The sequence below is a fragment of the Nipponia nippon genome, unplaced genomic scaffold, assembly GCF_047370975.1.
Source record: "Nipponia nippon isolate SJK-2023a ecotype South Korea unplaced genomic scaffold, ASM4737097v1 scaffold_5, whole genome shotgun sequence".
NCBI classification, from domain to species: domain Eukaryota; kingdom Metazoa; phylum Chordata; class Aves; order Pelecaniformes; family Threskiornithidae; genus Nipponia; species Nipponia nippon.
The window spans coordinates 29,418,506-29,431,596 of record NW_028262369.1 but is presented as its reverse complement, the minus strand read 5'-3'; the positions used below and the strand labels follow the sequence as shown (position 1 = coordinate 29,431,596).

At 38.8% G+C, this 13,091-nt stretch overlaps 1 protein-coding gene across 3 annotated transcripts in view; it reads right to left on the bottom strand.

Moving 5' to 3' along the window:
• Positions 1–216: 216 nt before the first annotated feature.
• The window catches only part of SPATA6 (spermatogenesis associated 6), a 46,058-nt gene continuing 33,183 nt past the window's right edge, over positions 217–13,091 (bottom strand). For all 3 annotated transcript variants that reach the window (XM_009461282.2, XM_087733479.1, XM_087733478.1), the window contains 2 exons: positions 10,211–10,299; positions 217–6,323 (listed from right to left, as the gene is read on the bottom strand). In XM_009461282.2, coding sequence (XP_009459557.1) covers positions 6,143–6,323; positions 10,211–10,299 — 270 coding nt within the window. In that variant the 3' untranslated portion in view covers positions 217–6,142. The remainder of the gene's footprint in view (positions 6,324–10,210; positions 10,300–13,091) is intronic.

The following is a 13,091-nucleotide window of genomic DNA, read 5'->3' as shown; positions in this document are numbered from 1 at the left end:
GAAAAGAATGGAGCAGAGCTTAGCTGCATTACATCCAATATGCTGCCTACACAAACGCCAGAGAAGCTAAATGAACCCCAGAACATATGGCACTCTGCTGACAGAGCTCAGAAACTGGTTCTGCATGAGCAACAAGGAACATCTTGAAACGCACAAGACATATGTGTTTTAGGAAGAAGATTGAAGTGTTTCATAATAAAACAGGACAAAGTGAAATACAAGTGCTGTATAAAATTTTAATTAAAAACTGGTTTTACCCCTCAACGTGAATATACAATATGTTTCCCAGATGGATTTCATATTTAAGTATTATCCAAACCAAAAACGTAAATGAGACAAATAAAGCCTTCAAAAATGGCACAGAGGCTAAAATGTATGTAAACACTAGATGACTGTGGTGAAAACAAGGCAGGCGGGGAAAGCAACCTCTTAGCAAATGTTTACTACCGGAGTACTGAATGAAACAGTTCATACAACTATAGTCTTAGTAACAACACAATTAGCTAAACATTCAAAAATTCAAGTCAGTGTAACAATACAAATATAAGCATTAGAATTCACCACTGTTTAGCGATGTAAATGGTGCTTTTGTTACTTTTAAGTTTCACAGGTTATTTAATACACTGAAAATTCATGGTATACAAATGCATCATTCATGGCATGGCATGCATCAAACCACCCTCAAAGTCTAACCCTGCTTTCAGCCTCCCACCTCCACTTTGTGTGAAGCTCAGTTCATTCAATGGCATCAGCTCGACAGGGTTACACAAATGCCTGACCACAGAACAAAATTTTTGTGCTGTATCCTCAGGATCAGTAAATTCTTATGAACCAAGAGGGATGCTGTTTTGCAACAGCAAACTCCTTTCCCTGAATAGGTGAGAAGGCGGCTCAGATCACCACTTCTCAGACTGCAGAGAGTTCTCTGCTAGGTCAGAAGCAATCACCCAGAATTGAATGGAAATACACAGGAAGAAAAAGCACAATCTCCACATTGATCAAGCAAAGAGAAAGATTACAGTTCCTTCATGTTGCCATCCAGACAAATTATCACTGCACTTCAGCGAATTTCTCACTGAAGACGAACAGGGAACAAACTGCCTGTCTTTGGCAAGCCAACATTGCTAACAAAAGGAGCTACAGCCTCATCTACTAAGGGCTTTGGTTGATGATGATGTTTTGAATTCCATGGAGAAAGCAGTAGAAAACCAATGCAATCAATGGGGTTTGTGCTTAATAGTTCACTATGTAATAGAAACAGGAATATTAGGTGTTAACACTGGTTTATTTGTTGAAACTGAAAGGAACTGGGCAAAGACTGTTTCTCTGCTGTGACCAGAGACCACCACCTAAACCAGACATCATTTCTGTCAGTGAGGTGGCTCATTCAGATCATCCACAGAAGAGCTGTTCTCTCTTAGCTTCAGTTGTTTTCACTGGAACCAAGAAGCTAAGTTGCATTGATTTGAAAGTCTCCCTAAATTCCTTGACTACTAAACAAATCTCTTGAGATACTCTCAGCATCCTGATGATGATCACTCCGTAACCACTGAAGTAATTAACATCATGGTAGGCTTTCCTATGACCCAGAGATTCCACATTACAAGATTTATACAGCTAAGTGACCACTGCTAAAGGCTAAGAATTTTCTTGCATAGTTCAGTGTTTTAGAAAACACTTTCAAGTTTAGAAATTAGGAAGAGCAGAATTATATAGTAAGCTATTCCTTGCACACGGACTGAAAAGGCAGAGATTCCTTCCACCTTACATCCTCTGACAAACCTATGGCACACCACACAAACTTTTCCACTGTCAAGCTGCACACACCATTGCACCCCTTCCTCCTGGGGAGAGGATGAGAACCAATGATGTGACAGATGTTAATAGTGCTGATCAGTACACATAGCAGAAAGCACAAAGACATGAGGATCACGAAAAAATAATTTGTATTTTTAAAAAAAAAAAGATATCATGAGAGCAATCAATATGAGTATGATGAACTCAGATCATTCAGGAGACAGAAGCTGAGTAGGACACCCACTGTAAAGATTAGCTCCTAAAAGCACACATAGTAAAGCAGTTCATTATCTTTTTCAGCCGTCTCTTAGATTTAATAGGTTTCTGTCTTGATAAGATTAAGACTTGCTTAATAATTGTCTGGTTAAAACATAATAAACCTGGGAAAATTAAAATAAAGCCTTTTTAGTAACCTGGAGATGAGATGGGACTTTTCAGCCAGGCTTCCACAAAATAATTTCTGTAACATTCACCTCAGGATCCCAAAGCACTTCATAGTCATTTAATTAAGCTTCAGCAGAGCACGAACTCCCCATTTTACAGCTGAGGTAACAATGAGAGGGAGTTTGGAATAGACTCTTTAATACTGAGCAGAGCTAAATGTTTGGTTATTTTACCCAAAAAATAGATTCCCAACACCTATAGGTAGATTTCTTTCTCCCCTCACCATTTTGGCAGCCTCCTAAGTAATAGTAACATCCAAACTTGTGATGCACAATCTAAAGAACAGCTCTCATCATCTTCCAAGCTGCTCAGATTTGGGGTATAAACACTGCTGCCCATCTATCTCAAAAAGCTGCTCCTACCCATTCCCCTTACTCTAGCCATCTCTATGCCTCTTGTCCTCAGTGGACCAATTTAAGCATCCCTTCTTCTAGTTGAAAACTTAAATAAGGAAAATCATTAAAGAGTTTGACATTTTTCCCTTTAATCCACAACAGGTCAATGACTGAGTGATTTCCAAAGCAACTACTACTCAGCAAAGGATTTGCATTTCTACTGAACACAGGCAGGTAGTTTGTCTAAAGCCACCCCAAGATCCTAAACTATACCAAATTATTTGTAGGAAAGAAGGAAGGGAGCAAGTAGGAAGCAGATTCTAACATTAAAATGAAAGTGATTAAAATATTGCACTGATTGCATACTGCAAGCAACACTGGGTGCCGAATAGCATTTGGTGAGAATATTCATGGGTTATAATAACTTGGGGAGGGCAAGAGAAAGAGACAGACTCTACAGAAAAACACTAATTCACTCTTAATCTAGCCCATTGTTTCTAGATTTGAGTAGGCAGCTTTCCTTTAGGAGGTAAAATGACGGGGGTGGAATTATGCCATCCCACTGTCACTAACGGACCACTTTGTGGATGGCAAAAGATAAGGAATGAGCATCGAAAATGCTGTTTAAAGCTCCACTCAGGAACCTAGAAATTTGCATTTGATAGAAGGGATTTAAATTGTATTAGAAGGCAAGGTGCACTAAACAATTACAGTTTATTACTATGTTGGTTCACTGCCTGAACCTATACTTATCACATACTGCAGTAGCAAAGGAGCAGCAGTGCTCAGTGCACTCGAGCTGTATGCATATTAATAGGAAGGCTAGCTGAGCGAACAGGGAAGGGTCCGAAAGCTTCTGAAAATGAAGTGGCTTGCAGACTTTATGGACAGATCGGAGTAATTTGGGTCTTAAGTCAGATTTCATAGAAAACTTTTCCATTAACCAAACCGGATTTCTAGCACAGTGCTTAGAAGACAACACTCTCTGCTGTATCGCAGCATATAAGCTGTGGAATAACTTTGACCCAAGAGAGAAGCACATATCCTGCAGCAGCTGATTCAGAAAGACATTATACACACCATCTCCCCTCGCACCTGGAGCTGGGCCAAAGGCACTCATAGTCTATCTATCTGCTTCATTTGTTGTTATGCTGCATACAAAGGCTACAGTGAGAATATTCATGCTGGTCAAAATTCAAAATATGATACTTATTTTTTTTCTCCCATTCAGTTTTCACCTTTGATGAAAAATTTTTCACCTTTGATGAAAAACTGAAGGTTGCCATATTACCATATTCTTTTTTTCTTTAGCTAGGAGAATAAAACAGATATACCCATGCCATTCCATTCCTCTGGACCCCTCGAAAACATTACCCTGTTTTTTCACAGTGGCCTCCAACCTTCCTCATGCCTGCCTTGCATCTGAATTGATGGCAACTTGTGTCCTTACTCATCCATACAAAAAAAAAGCAAAGCCTCAGCATTTAGGCCTTCTTACACGTTGAACAAACAGGAACTAAAATCCGCTGGATTGCTGAGGAGGGAAAAATTGAACAGTACTTCTATGTCACAGAACCAGATTAGGCTAAAGGGGAGCAGCCAATCTTCAGAAGACTGTAACTTTTACTAAGCTATGACACTGGGGAGGGAGAAGACAGAGAATATTGAATGAAAGCTGTGGGATACCATGAGAAGAACAGTAAATCTTATGGCTGAAACACATACAGGAAACCGCAGCAACCTTCAGATTTCAGTAGATTAATTTTAAACCAAAAGCGTGGAAAGTATCTCTCAGAATGTGCCCTGCCTATTTAGGATCCATTTGAATATACCTACTTCCCTGAGCAGCAAGAAGAAAGAAACTATTCCTTTATGGACTAATATGGGGTCACAGGAATAGGCTAATGAATGAATACCAGCTACTGGTAGCACAATAGTCTATTGCCACCATGCCTTCAGTGGCCCAGCTTGGGTAAGTCTTACTTTGCACTTCTGCAAAAAAAAGTGTACTGCTACACTTATCCATAGCATAAGACTGTGCAACTAATGCCCTTTGAAAGCACTAATGTGCTAAATGGCATCAGGGACAGGAAGTTATCAGTGTTAATCCACTTCAACTGGTTTAACAGTTACAAGGAATAGAAATGTCTTATATGCAAGACACTTCCTCTGAGAGTCCCCTTTCCTGAAACAGAAGCACACAGCCTTTCAACGTGCTTTCCCACTAGCATAATTGCTCACCAACTGCTTTCTCAAATCAATTATGTTGTCTCAGCATTAAAGGATGGCAGGAAGAGTAGACCAACTTTTTGTTTATCTAGGCATGCTGGCAGGTTACAGTCGTATGTTCTGCCATCTGTACTGCTAGCTTTATCCTTTATCCAATCGTAACAGGTAAAATGGCATTGGTGTAACTGAATCTGTTCACTCAGTCAGGGAAGGAGCCAGAACAGGCATTTGTTTTTTCCCCCATTCTGAAAGGAAGCAGGAGATGGACACTCTTGCCCTTTTAAAACATTCTGCTTTTCAATAGATGGGCAATTTGCCCCGGTCTGCTAATGTGGGATCTGTTCAATGCAAGGCTGAAAAGGTTCCATCCCCAGGGAAAGCATCGAACTGCTGATGAACATTTGGTGGCCTTTAGCGAAAATGATGCGATTTCTGCCAACAGGATCCCAGCAGACTGGGAAGGACAGGCTCCAAATTAGGTGGGATTGTGATGCAGGGACTTCAGAAGGCCTGTACGGGGCGTATGAGGAGCTTACTGACTAGCTCCAGTCTTTCCCCCTCCACACTCCTTTCTTATTCATATTTTTTAAAATTACAAGTATATTGGCAAATGTCATGGCTGCATTCAAGAGAACCTGGAAACTTCCAAATGCATGGGGTGTGAGAAGATGACCTTTCTTCTGATAAAAAGGCTGCTGGGCTGGGCGAGTTTCTTTTAAAATTTAACAGTATTAGAAAATTTGTGACTAAAGGCGCTGGAAACCGCTTTGAAAGCATGTCTATAGGTCAGTATCAGAGTTTCTGCCCGTCTCAAAAACAAACGATCCAAAGGCAATTTTCTAGAAAACAATTCCCTTTGTCCCAGATGGGACACTTTTAAATCAACACTCACATTCACCTTCCCCTTTAGACCCGCTCCCTGAACACTAGGACATATTGCTTCTTCAACCAATTCTGTTTATGTTACTGGTTTTAATTATTTAATAAGAATTGGCTACAGCTGATATCTGAGTTGATGTCAGACAGGAATGTCCGGCAGACTTACTAGTCTTCCGATGTCTATCTTTTCATGGTCTCAAAGGAGCAACCACAACAACCACCTAGATTAACTGTGGAGGGGCTTAGTTGCTGTTAGTTTTTTTTTTTTTTGGGGGGTGGGGGTGTGGGGGGGGTGGGCAGGGGGATGTTAATAATTTCCTTTTGGCAACCCCATTTCTCCAAAACGCTGCCCAACCATAGTTACACCTTAAAAATAGAGTACAAATATTTGTTACATAAAAATAAGTTCCATTACAAATATGAACACTGTTTACTGTGCATTTCCAGGTGAATTGCTATCAGGAGTGCGTTTTTTGGTCCAAAACAGTGCCAGAAGCTTTTTGGTACATGTTTCTGTATATTTTCTCGAGACTCTCTTCAAAGATTGCTCTGTGAGGCTTCCCTTTGTATACAGCTGCACGACTAGACCGGTATTCACCATTATCCAAGTGAACAGTAGCATTCTGCTGCACTGGTGAACTGTCAACAGAAAGAAGATAAGAAATAATGATCAAATAAAGATAAGGAAGAGGAATCAGAAGCACAAAATGAGCAGAAATCCAAATGTAGAACTTGCTAATCAAGGATTACCTTTCACAAATTGATAAAAAAACTGCATTGCAGCTACTTGTAAGAAATGGGAGCCCCACATTATTCATTCACACAAATTCTCACTTATCTGAGTGTACTTGTTAATACCTCCCAAATAGAAAGAGAATTAATTTTCAAAGAGCATGCAGTAATTTTGCTGTATTTTGATAGGCAGTGTGACTAGGCACTAAGCTTATGCAAGAACAGCACAGTAGGATTTTTGTGTCCTTTGAAGGTCAAAATGTAACCACAAGCAGCTATTTCAATATGAAGACAATCTATCAGAGGTATATTAAATTACTGTGGTTGCAGCTGTAAAGTGTTCTATCGGAAGCATCTTGGATTAAGTATTCTACCAAATACATTATGATACAGTGGCAGTCGAGTGTTCCTTCCCCACCCCATCTTCTGTGTCACTGTTTTAATACTGAACACAAATACCATCTCATATTTCAGTTGCTTTGAGAAATTATTCCTAGATCTATGAAGGGAAATTTATTCTCTGAAAAATCATTACGAAACACTGACAAATCTGAAGTATGTATATCTAAACTTCATGACTATTTGCCTTCCCTTGAAACTTTCAAAACAAAGGCTTGTGTCATATAATGAAATGAGCCATTTTCCTGTAATAAGGCATGAAACAAGTAGCTCAAAAATCATAAGCAAAAAATGACTACCGAGGTGACATTTTTCACATCTGCTCAGAGATTTAAGCACTTAAGACACTTAAATATTAGGACCAAGTTATCTTCAGCCTTTCGTGAATGTTCTCAGTCTGGGAAATGAAACTGGAAACGTGAAGCTTACAGTGACCTTTTTCACTTAGGAAAAGGATTGCATTTCACAGGGAAGCTTTACATTTTCTTATATACATATTATTTATTAATCTACTATGGTCAAACCAGTACTTAAACCTTTGTCCTCAAGTTGATATCAGTAAACACCTGTGACAAATTGAAAGAAACCTTATGTCAAAGGACTCACAAATATATTTCTAGCTAGCTGCATGAAAACCTTGTGTTTTGACTTTAAGAAAGGAAAATGGTGAGGGAAGAAGAGGAAGATGTAGGATCCATTTTCTAAAATCACATTTCTAAGCTTCCAGTGTCCCACGGAAAACAAAAGAAGGAATAGCTTTTGCTTTTACATTTCTTATATTCAAATATTATGGTGATGCCAATCTACACTACATAAAACAACAAGATCTTTATGTTCCTCTGATATTAAAAGGGGAGAAAGGCCACTTTCACACTTTTTCAAAAAAGCTCCAACATTTAAAGTCAGTCAACAGCATGAAGAAAATATAAACCTGTTTATCATCCTGGAGAGGGCAAACTGTGCTTCACAGTTTGGACACAAAGAAACCAACCCACCAAACAGCAAAATCAATAGAAAAGTTACACAGGCCTGTGTTAAATGTAGACAAGTCAATACCCTGGGGACCCATCAACAACTGAAGTTTTACCTCCTCCTTTCTGGAGTTCGTGTTACCTCACTTCTGATGGAGAATTCTCAGGCCAACAAATAAGCATAGTACTAGGAGTGGCACTCGTAACTCTACTACAAACAGCTCTGACACTCTTTTCCTTGGAATCCACTTCTGCAGTCAGCTTTGTGCTTGCCTTTTCTTCTACTAAAAGCTTAATCTACATAGAGACTCTCAAAATCCAACCACTTTAATTGCAGTAAAGGAAAGACTCAAAAAACGATAGTAACTTTCACAAGTTCCTTATTCTGGTACTGACAAAGACTTAAAAAAAAAAAAAGACATAAGCTTCATTTTCTCTTCTTTTTTTTTGGGAGGGGTGTGTGTGTGTGGTGTGTGGCTGTATGCGTGTATGTACTTCCATCAGCCAGTCCTTGCACATGAAATACTCAGCACTGGTGTGGACAAAGGTAGAGCCAAGCTAGGGAAGAGTCCCTCTCCTGTCTCAACTGGAAACCAGCTGACAACCTGAGCTAAGCAATCTGGGAATTAGACTCACAAATCACATTAACAGCAGGATTTCTCCACGCAACTCCCTGCTCTGAAATACCTGTCATATGCTTTTGTTCCCTCATACATCTCCTTTAAGAGTCCCAGAAGTTCTTTTCTGAGTGAATCATATACTAAATATTTCACAAAACACAGACCTTTTCCTTACTCCCAGTGGTTTTCAATCATCTACTTTAGTGCCAACATTTGGTCGACAGTACCATGTCCTTCTATGAACTCTGTCTCTGTCCTTGTATCCTGTTTATGAGCAGTGTGGCAAACACTCAGCAATCAGACTGTCCTCGAGCCCTTTTATGTCTCGCCCTTCAGTGAATGGGACTAGTGCTGCTGGGCTCTAACTCCAAGGAACAGTCCTTTCCCAACTTGAGGGCCACATTTCATATCCCATCACTTCTTGATTCTGTACTATTAGGATTTGTTTCTTCTTTTTTCATGGTCTGCAGTTTCAGCATCAATCTCAAAGTCCCAAAGCTGCCTCAAAACAAAAACGTGCACTTTCTCTCTCACAAACACATCCTACACAATTTAATTGCAGCAGCTGTCAGGACAAAGGATAAAGGAGCAAAAAGGGTACACGCAGAATACACGAGTGAGCACGGGTATAGAAATACTAACAACTTTAGTAGTAACTTCACATACATGTGACAATCTAAGACTAACTAGATTCCTTGCACAGAGGTGACTACAAATTACAGGAATTTTAAAAAAGCCAACAAATCATAAATTAACTTTTTAGAGCTTACTACTTGCAAGTAGAAGTTCACTATGATACCCATATTGAATTACGCTCCTTTCAGTGGTATACAGTGGTGATTCAGGAAGCATTCGTTACAAAATATTGCATCACATTTAATTATCAAAACAAAACCTTTTTTTCCTAATGTCAAGACCTCTCAAATTTAGTACCACAGTTCTAGGACTTCCCTCTTAATATAAAGAAAAACAGAAAAGCCATACAACCCAAAAAATGTTTTACATTACTTAGTACCTTTCCTCCAACAACTACCCAGAACGTTTTACAAAATACTGTGTGCATACATAGAGAACATCAATATTGATAACTTCTACTACAGAAGTTGTCAAAATCAATTCAATTGGTGTCTTTTAAGTAAAATATTCAAATGAAACTCTAGTCATATATGCGAGGAGTACGCAGTATAATTAACCTACATAAACCAGGTTTTCAAGATCTCAGGTTTTCAAGATGTCTTCTGAAATATGGTATGCTGAATCACTAAACCATAGTTGTTGTGTTTTTTAAGATGTTTCTCTTTTCTAAATACGTGGTTCTGGGAAAAAAAAAAAAAAACAAAAAACAAAAAACAAACCACAACCAAACCAAACCAAACCAAAAACCAACAGAACAGCCCAAAACTAAACAAACTAATTATTACTAAGCAAACTTCAATTTATTTTTGCATTCCCATAGTTTTAAGAAAAAAGAACCAATCGGTTATTTTTAAAGTGACATTTGCTCTCTGGTTGATAAAACCCAAAAACTACTGCCCAAGGATCATTTTTATGACCAAGTCCAGTTCCAAAATCAGCTTTTTATGAAGACTACACTGACACAGTGCCAAACAGCATGAAAGGCATAATGATAGTTAACTGTATTTTGCTTTTAGGTGAAAAAGCTTGGTAGGACTAACTCCTACAGAAGCCTTTTCGCAGTGCAATATATTACATAGCTCAAAATAGAAAGAGAAATTTTAGCTAAATTTAAAGGGCAGTATCATGAGTATGACTCTTCTGTCTTGGTCAAAGAAAAACTCCATACCTGCTCTGTAGTTCATTCATGGATAAGGGTGCTTTATGTGAAGATCCTCTTGTCTTAGTCAAGTCTCTTTTTGATGCATTACTCTCATCCTAAAAAAACAGAAATCAAATTCTCATTACATTGGTTTCTGATTACAATGATCTCATTTTAAAATACTTTCTTTTCATTTAGTATAAGACTATTAAAGTGCTTACATTTCTTGGGGGAGAAAGGGACAAAGTGTAATGAGCCAAATGCCATTTATGAACACTTTTAATTAAGTTCAGTACAACTCAGCTAATAATTTTCAGGTAATAAACTGGAAAGAATTTCTAGACAGTGTAGATCTAAAGAACTATGCAGACAGCCCAAGCTTCAATAATCCCCAACAAACATGTTGGTTAAATGGTATGAGACATACTGCTCACTGCCTTACTTTTGCTTCTTGCAGAAGAGGGGAAAAAGAACGTAAAACTTATTATTTATTAGCTTTTATAATGAGCTATCGTTACCCATTTAATGCATTTTACCAGACGGAAGCATTCTACACATCTGAATACTTCGATTCCATATCCAGGGCTGAGAACATGCTTACCCAACTTTAAAAAATACCTATGATACACTTAATGACCCTTCAGTGGTATTCTTAGGAGTCGCTAGAAAGCAGTCTTACCTTCCAAATGCTATCTAGACATTAATTAACCCATATTTGCCCTCTTCGGTAAGTAAGAAACAAAACACCTCATATGTAGGGAGCCAGTTGCTCACCTGAGACAGGATGGTAGACATTCCACCACACACAACCACATTCACTCTACTCTGAAGAGCAAAGACACTACTTAAGAGGTGATATTAAGTGACGCTTTTAGCAGAAGCCAAATGCTGTAAAGATTAGTAAACAAAATCGTCTTTCTTGCTATAGAGGAAATAACTGGAAAAAAAAGACTGTGCAGTAAAAATAATCATGCTTGCTGGTAACACAAAACTGGGAGAAACAACAATAAATATAGTAGTAGTAGATAGATAAATATATAGTAGTAGATGGCAATAAGATGCGGAGCAAGCTGAATGGTAGGTGTATGGATGAGGAAAAACCTAACACAATTTATTGTGGTGAAACACAAGGTAGTAAGTGTGTTTGTAAACAGGAAAACTCTCTTCCTTCAGCAGTCACAGACTACAAAGCACTGAAGAGGAAACGGGGTACAGCAGTAAATAAAACTCTGCAGCATTTGCCAGAGGCAAATTATGTTCTGGAAAGTAAAAAAAAGATGGAAACATTGCAATACTGTCAGAATGTCACAGCAGAAAGCTACAGTGGACAGCATAAGGAATCTGCAGCAGAGCTCCAGTCACATTATTTTTACAGAGCACTATGGAAACAAAATTTTGGAAAACACAGATGGATGCTTCTGGGAATGGTTGTTTAGCATTAGGCTCTTTGGAATGAAACAGAATAAGAGATACTTTTTAACCTTTCAAAGTTTGGAAGAGGATCCAGACTGGAGCCAAAATCTACTCACCACATTGCCAGTGCACTTGCTTTACTATTCCCTCACTTTCAAGATGACTCGTTTACCTCATCCATCCACTGCATAACAATGCAGCCTAGATTTCAGGTCATACGGGGAAGCACAACGAATCCTGGTGTATTTTACACTACTCACTCCAAGTAGACCTGATTTTATTTTTTAAGCAGGTCAGCTGCTGTTAGCACACCTTTCACAAGTTCGCTGTACACGATTATCAAACATCATGAGACTTCTCTCTTAACATCCTCCCATTCTTTTTGCTCAGTGGAAGAAAACAAAGTGAGAAAAACGGTCCTTTTCCAGCATTGTTCTGACCAGATTGGTAAGGAAGGACTCAAAAAATCTTAGCTAATACCCTGACATCTGGATTTTTTTGGGTAGAAACACGAGGTTTTCCAGCAGGAGAGGAAACGGAAAAGCATCATCTCCGATTATTAATCCCTGTGAGTATTCAGCAAGTGTTTGATACTGGAAGTGACAGGGTGCGCTAACAGAAAGCCAACGGAAAGCACCATGCTTCAAGAATCTAACACCATGCTTGCAAATTTGTGTGCATTTGTGCAATATTGCAGTAACAAGTGAATACCAGCATATGTGTAAGTCATTCTAGAGTAGAATGTTTTAAATTATATAAGTAAAATACGTAAATAGGAAGAAAATGATCAAATTCTCCTTTACCCATTATTATATTTAAGTCTTTATGACTGTATGGGGAGACCACATAACCAGCCATCCAGCTCTCCTAACAAACTAGTAAATCTTTTACTGTAAAGTCATGGTCTCCTGTTCAAGGAAAGTAGTCAAGGACCACTGGAGGTAGCTCAGGCTGTGCAAACTTTCATTATATGTAGGTGCTGGACCGTCATGAAATCCAATTTGTTATCTTAAGTTTATTGAAACATCAGGGAAGCATTTGACATGATTTGTACCTATTTTAGAGTGACTGAAACAGAGAAAAATGTGACGGGCATCTTCTATTTGAGAGGCAGCAGCTCACAAATCATGTTTGTATACAAACTCAGGGAGGTACAGCATGAACTAGCTCAAACAGTCTCAGCATGCATGAGAAAAGGTTTTTCTAAGTTTAAAACAAAAAGCACAACAACAACTAAGCTAAAAATGAAGATTGAACAGAAATGAGAAAATAGTCAGATTAAGAGAGCATGCGGGCAACACAAGGAGCTGCCCAGGATGGCTAAATTTGGGAAAATATAATTAAATAAATCGAGACTTCAGAGCTAGGACAGGTGTTCCTCAGTACATCTCACAGCACTGGATTGAGACAACCACCTTCACTTCTGCCCCAGCCCTCTGCCGTGGGTTTACAGTAGTCCGCGGAGTCACCGCATCCCAGCAAGCACAGCTCATAT